This window comes from Muntiacus reevesi, chromosome 17 (genome assembly GCF_963930625.1).
Source record: "Muntiacus reevesi chromosome 17, mMunRee1.1, whole genome shotgun sequence".
Lineage (NCBI taxonomy): Eukaryota > Metazoa > Chordata > Mammalia > Artiodactyla > Cervidae > Muntiacus > Muntiacus reevesi.
This window is the reverse complement of record NC_089265.1, coordinates 43,916,177-43,936,360: the sequence shown is the minus strand read 5'-3', so window position 1 is coordinate 43,936,360 and position 20,184 is coordinate 43,916,177. Positions and strand designations below refer to the sequence as shown.

General features: G+C 39.6%; 1 protein-coding gene, 1 long non-coding RNA gene and 1 pseudogene across 11 annotated transcripts in view; 1 reads left to right on the top strand and 2 right to left on the bottom strand.

Annotated features, from left to right (window-relative positions):
- The window catches only part of LOC136148239 (uncharacterized), a 68,532-nt gene extending 60,146 nt beyond the window's left edge, over positions 1–8,386 (bottom strand). The window contains exon 1 of the long non-coding RNA XR_010659486.1: positions 8,011–8,386. This is a non-coding gene — a long non-coding RNA (uncharacterized lncRNA). The remainder of the gene's footprint in view (positions 1–8,010) is intronic.
- The window catches only part of TRPM3 (transient receptor potential cation channel subfamily M member 3), a 283,598-nt gene that overhangs the window by 86,293 nt on the left and 177,121 nt on the right, over positions 1–20,184 (top strand). For all 10 annotated transcript variants that reach the window (XM_065907659.1, XM_065907658.1, XM_065907657.1 and 7 more), the window contains one exon: positions 10,450–10,573. In XM_065907659.1, coding sequence (XP_065763731.1) covers positions 10,450–10,573 — 124 coding nt within the window. The remainder of the gene's footprint in view (positions 1–10,449; positions 10,574–20,184) is intronic.
- Positions 985–5,787, bottom strand: LOC136148447 (histone-binding protein RBBP4-like; annotated as a pseudogene).

The window sequence follows — 20,184 nt, the reverse complement described above, 5'->3', positions numbered from 1 at the left end:
GTTCAATCCTTGAGTTGGGAAGATCCCCTGGAGAAGGGAAAGGCTACCCACTCCAGTATTCTGGCCTAGAGAATTTAATATGAGCTAATGAATTCTCTTCATTGATACCCTTCTAAGTGGTCTTGAATTATAGCCTTTTCCATCCCATTCACAGACCTGCTCCATCCAACTTTTACATTAGAAATACTGCAATTTTTCTTTTCTCCATAGAATCTGTCTCTTCCAGTTAATTTGCATACCCAATGCTTTACTTCAGCCCTGATCTGGGCATTGTTAGGATTCCTTGCAGGTGTGAAAGCCCCTGGGGTATTTAATAATAACAAAAAAACTACTTATTATTGAGCACCTCTTATGTACCAGAAACAGTGCTAGGTGCTTTATATACCTGAGCTTTTTTTTCTAAGTTTGTGTGTGTGCATGTGTGCTAAGTGGCATCTGTCATGCCCACTCTTTAGGATCCAACGGACTACTGTAGCCCTCCAGGCTTCTCTGTCCATGGGAGTTTCCAGGCAAGAATACTGGAGTGGATTGCCATGCCTTTCTCCAACCCAGGGATCAAATCTTTGTCTCTTAAGTCTCCTGCATTGGCAGGTGGGCTCTTAACCACTAGCGCCACCTGGGAAGACTTTTTTCTGAATGTATCAATCTATGAAAACATATTCTATCCCCTTTCAACAGATAAGGAGATGGAGGATTAAACAGATGGAATAACCTTTCTCAGGTCCCTCAACTAGTAAATGAAAGAACTGGATTCCAGCCAGAAGCACCATATCATAGAGCCTTAATTATAATATTCTATCCTCTATAGAAGATTGCAAAGCTGACCTCACCCCTTCTATGTCTGACTTGAAATTAGTTGGAAAAAAAAAAATGTAGATGTATGTTGAGTTGATTTTTAAATTTTAATTTATTTTTTTGAAGTATAGTTGACTTACAATGTTGTGTTAATTTCTACTTTCCAGCAAAGCGGTTCAGTTAATATATACATATATATATATATAATTTTTCATATTCTTTTCCATTATGGTTATCACAGTGAGTTGATTTTTTTTATGTAGAAAAGCAATTTATTGCATTATACACACGTACACAGTTAGTCAAGGAGAGTAACAGGCCTGCTGGTGAAACAGGTCACCCAAAATAGAGATGGTATCAAACTAGTGGTCGAGGACTAACTCCTTTTTAAAAAAAACAACTCTTATCCAGGATTAATTTAATGTTAAGAACAAATACAAGCTATTGATTCACTCATCTCAACTTAGCTGGACAGTCTACCTGTGGGGTAACTGTCAGGTAAAAGCATACATCTTTACAACATGGTGGTTGCAAGTTTTTTTAAAAAACCATTTCACAGAAAGGAAAGAAATAATATGAAAACAGCTCAAAAATACACTAACAAGCAAAAATATATGGGGAAGGAGGAACACATTGTTTTGACTTAACTGAGGAAACTGAGAGGAGACTGGTCTATGTAAGGAATTGTGCATCCTGGAAAACTTCAGCGTGTAGGAATTTGTGTGGCTTGAATCTCCCCTCTTTGCTGAATAAAAACAACGTCTTGTAGTATTTATACTTCATGGCTCAGACACCTACCTCACTTGGCTCTATTTCTTACTCACTCTAGCCTTTAGTTAAATGAGTTTGAAAAACTTGGGGATATAGCATAAGAGGAAAAATGACCACACACAATATTCCCCTTTTTGTGGCTACTTTTAGACCTCTGTTACTAGAAAATTCCTAAAGAAAATTTAAATATAAGTCTGTGGCTCTGCTGAATCAAGAAGCCCCCAGTTAATATTTAGAAAACACCTTCTATTTGGACTAATGACATTGTGATAGGACTTATTATAGAGGGATAACCAAACAAACTCTGTGTCTCAAAACCAGTGTTAAATCAATCTCAGAGTTGAAAGGAAGAAAAGCAGAGTCTAGAGATCAGAAGTGCAGGCATGATCTAAATCCTTGTCCTTCTGGATTCACACTTCCTTCAGGGTCTTCATCATTATAAATATTCTCTGCCATTTGCCACACTTGCATGATATTATCTTCTGATAGACAACAAATCACCCAAGGTTCTTTGGGATTCCAGAAGAAATCAGCTATCTTGGCATTTACCTTGCATCATTGCAATTGCAACAAAGCCTCTATCCAGTGATGTTCTTGTTTTTGACTATACAAAATATCCTTCTAAACCAGACCCTTCTGGAGAGTACAACCCAGACTTGCACCTCTGTGGACATCAGAAGGAAGGCTATGGGCGTTACAATGTTGTGTTAATTTCTACTTTCCAGCAAAGCGGTTCAGTTAATATATACATATATATATATATATATATATATATATATATATGGGCTTACTGTGAATAAACAATGACTCTGGCGGCCCATCCTCTAGGGATTGTCCCTCTCCAATTTTACTTAAATTGCAGACATTCAGTCTATGATGAATATCATTGGAAGCCAAAATAGTCTCATTGTGAGGCGACCACTGAACCTGGAATTTTTCATCCTTATGTGATTCAAAGGAATGCAACTTAAGTTTCGGATTTCTCAGATCCCACAGGGCCACAGTTTTATCAGCTGATCTGTGGAGCTGATCTGTGGCAAGAATGAACTCACTATAAGGGCTGAAAGAAAGGCAGTTCACTTCAGCAATGTGAGCATCAACTGAGTGGCTTGGTTTGGACATATTGTTTGAAGGAGTATCCCCGATTATGAGTTTCTCATCATCAGCAACCGACCCAAAGAGGGACTCATGGAGCAGATGCCAGGAGATACCCTCTCCTACCGCTGTGTGCTCTGTAAAGATGGTCCTCACATCCACAACTTTCCCTTCCTTTGGAACAGCACTTATGTCTCACAGGCAGATGGTGTGGTCATCTGAAGCACTCAGTAAGTGACCACTGAGATTTGGGTTCCAAGAACGCCCATAGCCTTCCTTCTGATGTCCACAGAGGTGCAAGTCTGGGTTGTACTCTCCAGAAGGGTCTGGTTTAGAAGGATATTTTGTATAGTCAAAAACAAGAACATCACTGGATAGAGGCTTTGTTGCAATTGCAATGATGCAAGGGTTCTGGGTCATATAGCATGCCCTGTTTACCTCTCCTTCATGGTTGATCTTGATTTCTATTTCAATTTTTCCACTAACCAAGCCAAAACCTCCAAATTCTCCATTATCACTGTTGTAGTGTGAAGCATCAAACTTCGCGTCATCATTAGGGAGCTGCACGCTGGCTATCACAAGGTGGTTCTGTTCATCTGACATGTGTGTCCCCAAGACAAGTCGATGAATACTGAATTCTTTCCCTTCTGGTCTGGTTACATCTGGAAGCCACTGAGCAGTTAGGCTAGGCCACTCTAGAGCATGGGTCATCACCAAATGGTAAAGAAAAGGGGTGTTCTTTTTCCGTATTTTGTATTCTTCGTTGATCACACATTCTTCTACTATGTCATCAAAGGCTGGTTCCCTGTCGGTCATGGAGAGTAGGCAAGTTGGCGGGGATCCCGGGACTGAGCGTTGTAGGAGAGGTGGGGAGCCTGTGGACACTTGCTCTGCACACACAGCCTCTATTGTTTCCCCAGTGAGTTGATTTTTATGTCATATAATTACTTACAGATGGAATTTAAAAACACCAAGAGTCTATGTGAAGGAAATTATCTTGGTATCGCCAAAAGCCTTAAAGTCTTCAAACAGTTATTGAGCACTCTTATGGGCAAGACTTTGCCCTAAGCATTATAAGGGAAACAGTGAATAAAGCATCTGCTCCTGACAAGAGCAACAAAGCTACTCGAAGCGGGAGAACAGCCTTCAGAGTTAGAACCAAATATAGGCTTTAGAGTTTGGTGGCCAGTTTTTTCCTAAACACCACGTGAGATTAAAGAAAACTCACAGAGACCTAGAATATTTCTCAAAGAAGAATCTGATTTAAAAAAAAAAAAAAAGAATCAAGGAGATCAGATTGTTGGGGGGGAGAAAACCCTATGCCACTTCTTCCATTCTCCCAAACAGATTTGAAGTTTATACCAACACAAAGAGCCCAGGGGAGTGGGGAGGACCACCTGGTCAACTGCCACAAAACAGGCAGCTGCTCATTCCCTCAGTCAACCCACAAACATTCTTCTGAACCAATATTGAACTGTGTACTCTGCTAGAGCTTAGAAACAGGCACTGTTAAGATGCATTCACTCCTTCAAGGAGTGCATAATCCACATACATGTAAATAAATAGTTTCCACACAGTCCAATAATTATAGTAATGAATAAGTATCCAGTGCTATGAGAACATCAGTAGAGTGGTAATCAGAAATTTTCACACAGGAGGGGGACTGGGAGCTGAATTACGAATGATGAATTTGGGTGATGGGATCAGATGTAGAGAGTATTTCAAGCAGGAAGTTGAAGGACATAGAAGCATGCAAGAGTCTGGTATGTTCGAATGATAATAGGGTTTCATAGAACATGTGTGAGAGAGTGGCAGGGGATGAGCCTAGCCTGGAGAGAGACCATGATAAGTCTTAAATGCCATGTGTAAGTTGAGATGTTATATTACTAGTGACGGGAAACTATTTCAGGGTTTTAAGAAGGATGTCACAGAATCATATTTGCCTCGTAAGAGAACCATTAGATCAACACTAGGGAATGTAGTAGAGGAGGATAGAGAAGAAACCGATTGGTGATTTGTCGGTACCGTTTGAGTGAGATGAGTTACCTCTGCTGCGTTCTGCCTGAATTCCTGAATTATCATCACAATAAATAAATGCTGTTTTACATTCCTAAGTTTGGAGTGTGTTACCTGTTAATAAATGACCAGAATATGTGAGTTACTTGTAGCTAGGACTAAATAGTATGCATTTCTCTACCCCTAGCCTTAGTGCCTTTCACATAGTAAGCACCAATATTGTTTTTTGAGTGAGTTGAATGGATGTTTAGATGCCTGCCTGGGGTGTTTGCAAGCTTCCGTTATAATTAAGCCTCCAAATCTAAGTATCTCTACTGCAAATGTAAGAAAGAATGGTGATCTCTGACCTCCCCGAAGGTATGCGGAGCCCTGCTGACCCCAGGAGAGAGCTATGTGTAACACACAGAGGCCCCAGCCCCTGGCTGTGCTTCTTGACAAGAGGAACTGGTCAGTGACTCTCCCATGGAGCACTGTAGAATTGTGCTTGTTTGTCTTTTTTTTTTTTTTTTTTTGGCCATGCTATGTGGCATTCAGGATCTTAGTTCCTCACCTAGGGATTGAACCTGGGCCCCCTGCAGTGGAAGCGTGGAATCCTAACCACTGGACCTCCAGGGAAGTCCCAGTAGAACTGTGCTTTAATAATAGCAAATGCTTACATAAGACTTGCTATGTATCAGGCACTTTTGTAAGCATTTTGCAAAGATTAATCCATTTAATATTCATAAGTCTATGAGATAAGTACTATTATAATCCCTATTTTACAAATACAAAACATATGACATGGAAATGCTAAGTAATTTACACAAGATCACGCAGCTAGCAAGTGACAGTTGAACTCCAGGCAGCCTGCCCCTGGTGACAATGATGCTTTTATTCATGATGCTGTCCTGCTTCTTTGAGAAGACTCATGCTGTTACCTGTGACCGCATCCATTTGGCAATGATAATTTTTGGTAAAGAAGTAAAAAAGGAAAGAGAAGAAAGAAAAATACTCGTCTCTGTGACCTTAGACAAGATGTAAACTTTTTGTGCTCTTAATGTTGAATTTAGTGATTCACTTTCACTTTAAGCAAATGATAAAATTTCTTTTTTTTTAGAACATTAGAGATTCCATGAGAAATGATATTTTGTAAGTATCAAATTGTGATATTATTAACAATCATTCTTTATACAAGTAAAATTTTCTCATATTGTATCTGAATAAGTTAATAGAGTGTCTGTGGGGGCATAAGAAGGTCTCTTCTCCCTGAAAGCCATTAGTCTAAGCCTAGTTATCGAGTCCCATTGAATTCTAAATGCATTTTCCAATTTTTAAATCTAGGAACAAAACTCTGATATTGCAGGTAATTAAATTCATTCTGAGAAAAATATGTCCATGTGGGTTAAATTGCCAGCGTTTGAACAGAATACTGATAACAAACTGGGGGAAGTTTTGTTGGTTACTTCGAGCTTTGAATAAACACTGACCTATTTCAAATAACCCTGTGACTCATCTGAAAAGCTGCAGATCACAAATACAGCATTTAAATGGAGACACAAATGCCAGAGTGTAGAGATTTTCCTCACTTCAATGACTACACTTCCTAAATCAGAAAACCTTCTAATTTGAGGTTTACCAAAAATAGCACTGGCACATATGGAGCCACAAATCAACAGTTTCCATAAATAGTCAAGATTTTGTCAAAGACCCAGTTCTAGAACTAAAATTTTATATAATAACTGACCATGTTTTGGAGTAAAAAAAAAATTTCAATCACTATTCGAGTGCCATAAAAAGAAATCTAAAATGGGCTATTTCTATTTTTGCTCATGATTAAATATAGTAGTCAAGATTTTTAAATTATTCCAATGTTGTGCAGGAAAAAAGATTGCAAAGAGCTAAGAAAGTAATAATTTCAATGAAGTAGGCCTCCCAATATCATAAGGAGGTAGTCACAAAATAAGAAGTGTGCGGTGGAGAGACAGAGTAAGAATGTGTGCCAGATGGAAGACATCTATGTCAGCATAAAAAATATTTGTGGGCAATTAGAAGCAAATGTCATCTTCAAGGTATTATACTAAATGCACTTGGCCATGGTCCACATTTACCAGTTTCCCCTTGTCTTCTCCAAGCTTGTCTGATTGCCTTCAGATATTCTCTATGTCAAACCAAAGAAAAGCAATTTCCTACAACAAATACACTCAAATTTCTCCCTCCAGTGCAGATTATTAGGAAAGTGACAGACATTTATAGATATCAGTGGGGAAAAGCAATACCATGGAAAGAAGTCTGGATTCAATAGACCCAACTAAAGCACAGAAATCATCAAACTTTGTGACTTTGTATGCATCATCTAACCTTTTAGGACCGCAGTCTTCTCTGGAAACTGGAATTGATACTTTCCTTTCTCACATACTATTGTGAAGATTAAATGAGATTATCCCACCATGGCTGATTCATGTCAATGTGTGACAAAAACCACTACAATATTGTAAAGTAATTAGCCTCCAACTAATAAAAATAAATGGAAAAAAAATAATAAATGAGATTATTTCAGTGAAACTCATTGTGAGTCACAAACCATGCACTATGAACACGTCAAGCTGTTATACAGTATCTTTTTAAATACAGTGTTATTAAACTCTCAGCAAAGAATGTGTGATCTAAAACCTGTTGTTTCTCTGCCCAAAGGGGGGATTTGCAAGTGTTTGTGAGCTGTTATAGGCAAAGAAGCATCAGAAATGAAATTTTCCCCTTGATGCAGTCAGAGGATAGAAAAAGATGTTAACCAGGAACAGCAGTTATTTAATGTTTACTAAGTATAACTTATTACTTTGAAAGGATCATATCACCTTTGTTTCACCTAAATCTATCTCTGCTCCAACAGTGACAATTATCCTACACTTTGGAAAACACCAACCTGGTGAATTCTTATACTTCTAGAGGTAGAATTCCGTGGGTTCTGTTGCTAAATGGTTTAATCAAAGCCACAAGTTTAGTCAGTTGTGAAACTGGACTAGACAGTATAAGATGCTTAGTGTCTTTAGCTCTCCTAACCTCTGAAGTCCACAATCAGCTAAGTTGCACATCATTTCTCAGTTTTTACAAAGTGACAAACTACATACCAGTGACAGACAGATCCCTCAAAAGTTAATGACCTCAGGGAACTGGGATTTCATCACAAACGGTTAGCAATAGAAAACAAATTTTGAGTTGTCAGAATTAAACACCTGCAGATGAATGATTGGATCTATCAAGTGGCTAATCGGAAGAGTTTCTTCTGTTGCTAATCATGTATAACATTTATGTACACTTGATATTGCGAAAATCTCTAGACTCACCCACACAGGTTACCTGTCAAATAGACATATGCCCGGGCATATCTCATGTCTTCACTCTTCCAGAAAATCAGTTGGCAACACAGATGTAACCATGTTATTCTTCAACTCCAATTCGTCAATGGTTTCTCATTGCTGGGGAAATAAAATCCAAAATCTCTAACAAATCTTGAAAATTCCTCTTGGTCTTGCCCTTGCTCACCCCTGCTGCAGCCTGATCGTGTTCCACGCTTTCTTATATTCTCTGTGCTCTAGCCATACTGGCCTTCTTTTATTTTTCCAAACTAGGCCTATTCATGCTGTCTGGTCTGGCAAATATTCTCTTACCCAGCCCTACATCCCCCCAACCCTGCAAACACCTCTTCATTCTTCAAGTCTCAGATAAAAGAGCACTTCCTCAGAGGAATATGCCCTGAATCCCTTAGGTGAATTGTATTCAACCATCACAAGCTTCCCCAGAAGGCAATGGCACCCCACTCCAGCACTCTTGCCTGGAAAATCCCATGGACAGAGGATCGTGGTAGGCTGCAGTCCATGGGGCCCCGAAGAGTCAGCCACCACTGAGCGACTTCACTTTCACTTTCACTTTCCCTTTCATGCATTGGAGAAGGACATGGCAGCCCATTCCAGTGTTCTTGCCTGGAGAATCCCAGGGACGGGGGAGCCTGGTGGGCTGCCGTCTATGGGGTCGCACAGAGTCGGACACGACTGAAGCGACTCAGCAGCAGCAGTAGCAGTCACAAGCTTCTCCACTTCCTTACCACTGTCAGTCATAGTTGAATTCCTAGCTTATGTCTTTCTACTCCACTGGTGTGTAAGCTCATTGAAGGTTGTAAATGTGTATATCTCATTAATCTCTGTAGCCTTAGCATTCATCACAGTGTCTGGCACTAAACAGATACCACTAAGCAATTGTCGAGTGAATATGAACAAATGAATGAATGGGTTCAAACTGGTCTACAGCTAAGGCTATGGAGTCCTGTGGAATAATTTGGTAATCTTGTGAGGATTTGGTATCATTTTCAACTATATCTGGGTCATTCTCGTTTTCTAAATGTGTATGTTCATGATATAAATCTTCCTGTGGGGCAAAAGGGGTAACACAGTCCTCCACTGAGCTGAGTGACATTCCGGGGTCCTTGGTATAAATCTGTCGTTGGGAATGCACTCACCTCAAAGTCGGGCCACCATAGTGTCCAGCCTAGTGAGTCTAAGTGAATCTTCAATCCTGGGGCACAGCAGGCCAGTGAAATCATGATTTCCTGCGTAAGTAGCCACAGTGGTGAAGAGAGGTGTACACCAAGAGGTGTACAAGTACACTTGTATTGCAGTCGGTGTCATGTGAGGCAGCATGGTGGAGTAGAAAGGGCATTAGACAAGGAATCAGAAGAACTGGGTTCTGGTTCTGGTTTTGCCACTTGTTTTTTTAATGGTCTTAAATATCTGGCTCTTTCTGGCTACAATGTTCTTCCCTTTTGAATTGGACAAATCTCTTGCCTATCAAGGTTTTTGTAGGTACCAAATGAGATAATAAGTATAGTATACTATTTTATCTAGGCGTTGTTGGTACTTCATGTGTGAAGGTGGTTTGTCAATTGTAAAAGGTAGCCAAATTATGATAACTTTGTCCCTAGTCCTTAGGAGCAGTTTTATCTTCTGGATTTGGAATAGTATCTATCAATATAAAGTGAATTTTCATTCCAGCTATTTGATGGCTAGTGGAGGTAGCCCGTTCTCACCAGTCTATTGATAAAGGAGTTAAAATTAGTTGTGATTGTTCCATATTCAAGAGATAATTGAGCTTTGACTGATATGATGCAACTTCCTTGCTTTAATTCACTCTTCTATAATACAAAAACTATCTTTTAATAAAGTAGTCAATATGATACCTCTTTATGGTTCAGGCTTTTGTTGGCAAACAACACAGTAAAAGGACCTGAATTGTGAACCAGATCAGCTACTATCTCCATGGAATGATTTTAGAGGAAACTTTAGTCCTATTTCTCCTCATTCATTGATACTCAAAAATCCTTCATTTAGATAAAATTTTTTCTTTCCACAGTTGGACATGAAGTTGAAATTTAAATCTCCTTCAAATAAGTAATATAGTAACTTTACCAAGATGCAAAGGATTAGTTGAAGATATTTTCTGAGAACAGCACTTGAGCAAGAGGGCATTAGATATATGCCATATAAATGTAAAAAAGAGAGAACCATAAAAATAACTAAATCCATCTTCTTACTTTACTCATTTAAGTACTGAACTTTTAAAATGGATTTATTTTTAAATATACTTTCTAAAAAAAATTATCACAAAATGACTGCTATGAAAAAAAATACGGGAAGAGAAAGCTCCTATCTAAAATAAACGTTCTCTTGTATTCTATACTTGTCAAAAATATGTACTAGATAGGATCTGAGTTAACTCATTTTCAACACTTTTTTTTCACTACAGACTTATAAATGAATCTTTGAGGGACCAGCTATTGGTAACCATCCAGAAGACTTTCACATACACTCGAACCCAAGCTCAGCACCTCTTCATCATCCTCATGGAGTGCATGAAGAAGAAAGAACTGGTAGGTAGCATTGTGTCTGTGGGTGGCAGAGACCTCCCCATATCCGCGCTCTCTGTTTAACCATTTTCTTGAATCACACATCAACTGTTTCTCCTTTCCAGCCAAGCTCACAACCATCCTCAGGCTCCACTGGCACTTATAGCTTCCTCCCCTGAGACATTGTGTTTTCTGCCTGGATTTAATGAAGTTGTGGGCAGCAGGGTTCTAGCATCATTTGCTACTGAAGCTCGCCCACATGTTCTGATTGCCTCAGTGCAATGAGGTGAAGAGAGAACATAGGTTTTCTCCCAGAGAATGCTTCTGCTGATCCTCTTAGGTTTAGGGTTTCACTTGGCTTGTGAGTAGTACCTTAGTATCTTAGTATCATCAATCTTAGTGGCTCAGAGTACAGGCTAATCTGTTCATTCGTACAGGTAGAAAATGAAGAAATGTACTCAAGGAAGTCTGGAAATTTCTATCATTTCCAAAGTGCCCTTCATAGCTGCTGAAGAAGCATTTCTCACATCTGAGGAAAATGTCTTAGAAATGTGCCGTCACAGAGACCTTCAGTTAGGGTGAGCAGAAATAGCAGGTGCTAACACTGAAGGAGCCCTTGCTGTGTGCCAGACAGAGTGCCAGATCTCTCCACATATTAACTCATGTGATCTCAGCAACTGTCCCGATGTGAGAGGTACAGTTGCTACCCTCACCTTCTAGATGAGGAAACTCCAAGTCACCTGATGAGTAAATGAGGAACTAGACTGAAAACCAGTGGTATTTCATCTCTGTGGGAAGTAGTTTTATTCAGAAATTGTCTCGTTGAAGCAAAAGTAGTGCATCATCCACTCTAGGTCTGTTCATGGTGGGCCTCAGGGAGATGAGATTACTCTCAAAGGCCATGGGAGCCTACGTGCTGATGAGGAGGTAGAGGAGCACTTCACCCCTGAGCTGTGGCCTCATGCAGGCTGGGACAATCTCAAGTCTGCTGAGCATCCTAGAATGATTATCCCTGCGGACTTGAGGGTGTACTGCTCCTCCAGAGGGTCACCGGGGCCAAACCCTAGAAGGATCAGCTGTGAGGCAGGGCGTGTGGAGAGGAGCTGGAGTGAGCTGCCTGCCTCCAGTTCCCCACTAGACTACAGGCTCCCCAGACCTGGGCTGGAACTGTCTTGTTCACATTAGCTGGTACACACTGGTGTTCACTGAGGCTGCCAGGAAGGAGGGAAGGAGGTGATTTCTGAGTTTAAAGAACTAAATATTTAGAAAACAATACCTGCCTCATATAAATAAGAGCAAACTCCAGAAAACATCACATAGCCCTTGTGAAAAGACTTCCAGCAGCTTCTAGGTTTAGCATGAAAGGAGAGAGGTGAGGAGAATGGGACAGTACCTCTAATTCTTGAGTACCTGACCTGAGTAGTCTGGCTGCCCCATATAGAGAAGCCCGCGTGGAGATCAGGTTCAGAATGATGACTGCCAGTGTCCCAGGAGAGCCTCTGTCAATCCCGAAAGTGCCACTGCCATCCTCCCGTCCCCCCGTCTTGGAGGCAGTTGGCTCACAAACTATTAGCCCGTGTGTTGCCTCCGCTTCTAAGAGGGGCATGAAACTCTGAGCTTCTGCATGCCACAGAGGAGATTTTTCCCGACTATTAATGATTTTACAATGCCAAGGTCAGTGACTGTGAAAGCTTAGCAGAACTCTACATTTCAGCAGTCCTCCAAGTTTCCTAGAAAGGCGTTCAGGCTCAAAATTCTAGGAACTAGTTGGAAGTCATAAAACCAAGTGAGGCTGAATGTACTTTTCTGAGTATTTTATAGGACTGTTCCCTGGGGTTCTTTCTGTTTGGTAATTGTCTTATTGCTTAATCATGGTCTCTGCTGAAATGTCAACTGTATTTTATTGCAACATAGTCATTGTAAGAAATATGAGGTATCCCTAGCTCTAGACTAAGGACTTGTGATCTTAACAAGCCGTAAGTCGTCCTGATCTCCATCCACATCTGGGTAGAAATTAGGATTTTTAAAATCATAAATGTAATTAATTTCCATTTTTGAAGGACTGTGTGTATGGATACTAGATGCTTTAGAAAGGAGGTGGGAGGAGCTCGGCATTATTTTTCTCCTTTTGAAGGAAGTGGGGAAGGGAACAGAGGCTGAAGAGATGTAGGGATGTGCGCAGAACGAGGAAGAGCCACGCCAGGGCTCTCCTGCAGAACCCAAGTATCTTCTCACCATACAACAGCAAGCATCTTTCAAAGGTGCTTTTTTGTTTATTTAGGTGGTCTAGAGTTTTTGTGGGACTTGCCTTGTGTTCTTATTCCCTGATTAGATATTTAATCCATCTGGTATTCGGTACAGAGTTTCCGTGCAACTTTTTAAAAATTGAAGTATAGTTGATTTCTAGTATTTCAGGTGTACAACAAAATGATTCAGTTATGTATATATATATATATATATATATATATATATATATATACATATAAAACATGTATAATACATATATATATTACATATATATAATATATATATCTTGTATATATATATAAAGAATTTTCAGATTCTTTTCCATTATAATTTACTACAAGATAATGATTATAGTTCCTTGTGCTATACAGTAGGTCCTTGTTTATTTTATATATAGTAGTGTGTGTCTATTAATCCCTGTTATCCCCCCTCCCTTTTCTTCTTTGGTATCCATAAGTTTGTTTTCTATATCTGTGAGTGCATTTCTGTTTTGTAAATAAGTTCCTTTATATCATATTTTAGATTCCACATGTAAGTGATAGCACATAGTATTTGTCTTTATCTCTCTGACTGACTTTGCTGAGTATAATCATCTCTTGGTCCGTTCACACTGCTGCAAATGACATTATTTCATTCTTTCTATGGCTGAGTAATATTCTACTGTATATATGTACCACATCTTTATCCATTCATCCATCAATGGATACTTAGGTTGCTTCCATGTCATGAATATTGTAAATAATGCTGCTGTGAACACTAGGGTGCATATTTCTTTTTGAATTAGTATTTTTGTCTTTTCTGGGTATATGCCCAAGAGTGGGATTGCTGAATCATATAGTAGCTCTATGTTTAGTCTTTTAAGGAACCTCCTTACTGTTCTTCATAGTGGCTACACCAGTTTACATTCCCACCAACTAGTGTAGGAAGGTTCCTCTTCAAATTTCTTTTGATTCCCTTTATAAATGAAGTGGGATGTCATATCCAGAAGTCAGTGTAAATTCATTTCCAAGTTCAACTTTAGGTTTTGGTTCTAGAGCTGTTCTTACATCTTTCTCATCCCAGCATCCTATTAACAGTGTCCTAAAAACCTGCATTATAGATGCATATTTAGCTTGTGATATTGGGCCTCTGAGCTATGTGGCCTCATGGAAAATATGCCTTGTTGCGCCCTTTGTATGAGTAATTTCTACACACTTCATATTGTTCCTGAAAAAAAATCACTTCTCCTTTGCTTACTTCCCAACTTGGGTCAAAACACCTCAAATCCTATCATCTTCCGAGAAGATATATCCTTTTAGAAACTAACCCATGAGCTAAATCCCATCACTTTAAGTCTAGGCAAAAATATTAAAATAAAAGTGACAAAAACTGTCCACAAAGGAGGCAAGGATATACAATGGAAAAAAGACAACCTCTTTAACAAGTGGTGCTGGGAAAACTGGTCAACCACTTGTAAAAGAATGAAACTAGAACACTTTCTAACACCATACACAAAAATAAACCCAAAATGGATTAAAGATCTAAATGTAAGACCAGAAACTATAAAACTCCTAGAGGAGAACATAGGCCAAACACTCTCCGACATAAATCTCAGCAGGATCCTCTATGACCCACCTCCCAGAATATTGGAAATAAAAGCAAAACTAAACAAATGGGACCTAATGAAACTTAAAAGCTTCTGCACTACAAAGGAAACTATAATTAAGGTGAAAAGACAGCCCTCAGATTGGGAGAAAATAATAGCAAATGAAGAAACAGACAAAGGATTCATCTCAAAAATATACAAGCAACTCCTGAAGCTCAATTCCAGAAAAATAAATGACCCAATCAAAAAATGGGCCAAAGAACTAAACAGACATTTCTCCAAAGAAGACATACAGATGGCTAACAAACACATGAAAAGATGCTCAACATCACTCATTATTAGAGAAATGCAAATCAAAACCACAATGAGGTACCATTACACACCAGTCAGGATGGCTGCTATCCAAAAGTCTACAAGCAATAAATGCTGGAGAGGGTGTGGAGGAAAGGGAACCCTCTTACACTGTTGGTGGGAATGCAAACTAGTACAGCCACTATGGAAAACAGTGTGGAGATTTCTTAAAAAACTGGAAATAGAACTACCATATGACCCAGCAATCCCACTTCTGGGCATATACACCGAGAAAACCAGATCTGAAAGAGACACGTGCACCCCAATGTTCATCGCAGCACTGTTTATAATAGCCAGGACATGGAAGCAGCCTAGATGCCCATCAGCAGATGAATGGATAAGGAAGCTGTGGTACATATACACAATGGAATATTACTCAGTCATTAAAAAGAATTCATTTGAATCAGTTCTAATGAGATGGATGAAACTGGAGCCCATTATACAGAGTGAAGTAAGCCAGAAAGATAAAGAACATTACAGCATACTAACACATATATATGGAATTTAGAAAGATGGTAACGATAACCCTATATGCAAAACAGAAAAAGAGACACAGAAGTACAGAACAGACTTTTGAACTCTGTGGGAGAAGGTGAGGGTGGGATGTTTCAAAAGAACAGCATGTATATTATCTATGGTGACCAGGTGAGATGCATGAGACGAGTGCTCGGGCCTGGTGCACTGGGAGGACCCAGAGGAGTCAGGTGGAGAGGGAGGTGGGAGGGGGGATCGGGATGGGGAATACGTGTAACTCTATGGCTGATTCATGTCAATGTATGACAAAACCCTCTGAAATGTTGTGAAGTAATTAACCTCCAACTAATAAAAAAAAAAAAAAAAAAAAAAAAAAACTGTCCATAGCAATATACTAATTTGGGGTCAAATGTAAGGGGTCAATGGTCTTCCACTTCCTTCTTCTCCAAAAGGATGTGGTCATAAAGAACATTAGGACAGGAACCAGTGGCATAGCACACTCTGAGGCTGATTACATGTATAGAAAGCACAGAGCCTTTTAGTTCCAGAGGACAGTGCCAGCTCCCTCCCTCTGCTGCTGCCTCTTAGAGCTCCCACCTGCCCTCTGAACTCCTGTAGAAGCTTCCCTCACACCCTCACTGCCAACCCACCAGCCTTAGCCTGGGCAGTACATTGGCCAAGGACACTTTGTTGTGATGGAGTATTGTTAGACTCAGCAGTGTAAGCCCCATGATATGTGTGGCCCTAGACAAGTCATGATGGAGGATGGCACCTGCCTGGCTCCTGCTTTACGATCTTTCATTTCCACGCCGATGGCTCCTCTAATTTGCTACCTTCCTTTCCCAGCTGCTGGACCTCCTAGGGGCCAGTGCTGTTCACTTTGCCACTATTACCAAGTCTAAGCTTGCTTTGCCTGAAGCACAACAGGCCAGTAAGTCTACAGATGAGGTGTTGAGGCAAGGAATACAACTTTATTTGGAAAGCAGCAGACTGAGAAGATGGCACACTAATGTCTCAAAATAACCATATTATCAGGGGCTGGATGTCAGGTTCTTTTATAGAACAGAGATGAGGGGAGACGAGGAAGTAAAGTAAAAAGGCCATTAATCTAGCAAATGTCTCCTGAACTGTCCAGCCATGGCGAGGGGATGTGTTAATTTCTTCCTTCCTATAGCCTTCCACTCGTGGACAGGATCCAGAACAAAGGCATTTTGGTTTAACATTCAGGCAGAGATGCAGGGTTCCCCGAAGCAGATCCTTATGTCTGGACAGTAAGCTTTTAGGGAACAAAAGCAATGTAAAGCAAAGGTTTGGAAATAAAAGAAACAGACCCATCTTAGAGTCACAATTGGCTCTTCCCTGTAATACCACCACTTCCCAGTCACACCTGACAAATCATGTCTCCACTCAAAGTTGATGCTGCTCTAAAATCCAAGTCCCAACTCAAGTACAAAACTCCTACCCCCCACCACCATCACTTCATATCAAACTTGAATGCCAAGCTTCTCCATAATTCACTAGTCTGATACCAAATTCCTGAGATCATCCACATGAAATATACTTTCATCCACGTAAAAGTATTTTTAAAGTGTAGTTTTCAGTGTCCTGTTCCTAGTTGAGGGTCCAAACAATCACTCCCAAGGCTGAGTCATTGTTTCTAATTCAGTTAGGTCTTCGATCATACTGAGCAATCTCTTTATTCATCTCTAGTCAGTGGATACCCTCTCCTGTTCTCCACAATCATTGTTCCAAACCTCTTACATGTTAATCTGACTGCTTCTCAGGATCTTCTGTAATGCATTTCAGAATCTTTATAGTATGACAATATGAACTTCCTTCTTTCTTAGAGCTTGGTCTTATTTCCAAATAATGATTCTAAAATCTGGAAGTAAATATTGCAACTAGACTATTATGTTTATCCAGTCCATCAATTCAGGCTGTATAGGACTGAAAAAAAAACTGATTTTTTAAGACACTAGTTAAGAATCTTTCAAGGGTGTCTACAGATATAGAAAAGAGGTAGTTTGGGGAGAGTTGGAGGGGACCTGGTATTTACCTTTATTTGGAAGATGACGGACAGAAACAACCTAAGAAGCTAAATTTAAGGAATAGGATCACTAATATGTCCCAGCAGCTGAAAGTGTAGCATCTCAATAGCATCATATTCTCACTTGAGTAGGGTACCTTAAGGCAAGGAAAAGCCAAGGACATAGAAAATGTGCTAATGGAATAAATTGAAGCAAAGATATTAGGTCATCAAGTTTGTATCCTTTTCAGTAACTTCTCTGTAGCATGTGATGCTGTCAACTCCTCTTCCCTCTCCCATTACTTTCCTGAGAAGTCAGTGATGTTAGACTTTACTTTTTCTGATTCCTTGCCATTTCTCTTACAGTTCATTTATCTTTCTATTGCTAGTTCCCTTCTTCCTCCTCATACTATAAAAAGATATTTATCAAAGACCAGTTCTTGGCCTTTTCCCCTTTCATTCATTATTCTGACTTCAGTTATTTTGAGACAACTCCCAAATGCACACATATCGAGCCCTATCTTCCTCCAGACTCCTTCATTTCCAGAATCCATGCTTTCAAACATTCCCTCACTCTTCCTTTCTTAACCTATTGCTATGCCCTATTAACATGGTTCCCTCTAACCCAATATCCCCCCCTCCCCATCAATCTATTTTATACACTGCAGGGATTTACAAACTTCTGTAAAGAGGCAGATGTTAAGTAGGTTAGGTTTTGTGTGCCCCAAACAGTGCTACCACATATTTTTCTGTTTGATTATTTGATTTTAAACAAACCTTTAGAATATACGAACCATTCTCAGCTTACTGGCTATAGGAAAACAGACCAGGTACCAAATTTGACCTGGTTTTGTATAGTATTGCTAGACACTCTTGCTGGAGGATAGAACCAGTTTCGTCAGTCCTTTGAATATGGAGTATAATGTGTTGCTTATAGTGCCAGTTTTATATTTCACCACTTTTTTACAGACCCCTCATACTAACCCAGCTATTTTCTTGCAATCATTTTTTAATGTCCTACTTCCTTGAATTTATTCAAGTCTAGAGCCCTCTCTTTAGCCATAGCCAGTTGCCAAATACATGCACATATTGCACGTACATGCACATGTGCATATACACACACACACACACCCCTAGAAGATAACTCAGTGAGGTATCTTCTAGGGGTGTGTGTGTGTGTGTATATATATATATATATATTACAATTAATTACTCACCCAGTAATTAACTGGTGAGTGAGTGAATGAATGAATTAAGATGAATATACATTAAGGCGGAAAGATACATATTCAGTATCCACAAATTGCCCTAAAATCTTCACTAACACAGTGGCATGCATCCTTAAGGTTTCATAGATTGGTTTATGGACATAGATTTGATTTGGGGCCAATTGCTTAAGTTACTGGACCTATGGGAGGTATCCCAGTATGGTTGTTATGAGGAACAAGCTCTCAAAACAGAAACACCTATATTCAAATTCTGTCTATGAGTCACTACAGATGCAAGTTAGAGTATACATGTAGATACCTACTCTTATCCTTCTTTTTTTCTCTAGTCCTGGTTATAATTGTCATTGGGGCACAGTTTAACTTGAGTCACTTGTCATCCATCTTCATGTTCATCTCCCTTCCTGCTTATCTTCACAGACAAAGAGTACAGACAAGAGGAAACATAATATGTAAAGTCCTCCTTGGTAGAAAAGGAGTGAGCCTGTGTCTTCCCTATTTGACATCAATGGCCAAACAAGTACAGCAGATCTCATATGGCCACAAAGGAAAAAAATTTCTTAGAGCTGAAAAAGGTGTTTTTAAGCCAAATGGCTAAAAGTCATAGAGTCATGTATCAAGGTTAGAAAGTAGTTCTATCTAACATAGTACATGGGAAGAAATAGAAATGCTTTTTGAGATCAATGCTGAATTGTACCTAGATCCTTTTAAGTTCATTTAACTCTCCCTATAACATAATTTAGGCTTCTCAGGTGGCGCTGGTGGTTAAGAACCCACCTGCCAATGCAGGAGATTAAAAGGTGCGGATTCAGTCTCTGGGTCGGGAAGATACCCTGGAGGAGGGCATGGCAATCCACTCTAGTATTCTTGCCTGGAGAATCCATGGAGAGAGGACCCTGGAGGGCTACAGTCCATAGTGTTGCAAAGAGTTGGACACAACTAAAGAGACTTGGCATGCACACACGTAACATGATTTAAGGCCGGACACGACTAAGCGACTAAGCACAGCACATATATGAGATGTGGAGAGAGGATGTGGGAGAAGTATTACGCCATTAAAAATGTTTCCATATTAGTTCTCAAAATACAGTGGGTTACTGATTAATTTTTGGAAGTTCTGAAGCTCTTTAGGTGGTTAGAATGTCTCTATCTTAGGAATAAGGATGATGAAGGCTTTGGAGTCAACATGTCTGACTTCAAATCCCACATCTGTCATTTAATACATGGCATTAGGCAAGTTATTTAGTCTCTAGATTAGTTAGTTTTCTCTTCCAGAAAGTTAAGATAATAATAGTATTTATGTTATGGGGTTAATTATAAGGGTTAAATGAAATAATACATGCAAAGAACGTAGTGAGCATTGAATAAATACTTCTATTGTAACACTAATGATGATATCTATATAACACTTTAACAAAGATGATTTTCTTGTCATCTTACTTGATACTGCAGTCAACCTTGCTAAGGTCAGTTTTAATATTTCCTAGGGAAACCAAAACTCAAAGATTTAACTACAAGCCCAACGTCAGGTAGCTTATTAGAGGTAACCCCAAGACTTGAACCAAGAGCATCTTTCTGCAAGTTCTCCACTCTTTCCCCAGTATTTCAGCTGATTCCATGTTCTAAGTATCAGATGTGACCAAGTTTACAATGACTTTATGTATACTTATGGCCAATTCATGTTGATGTATAGCAAAAACCATCACAATATGGTATTATTCTCCAA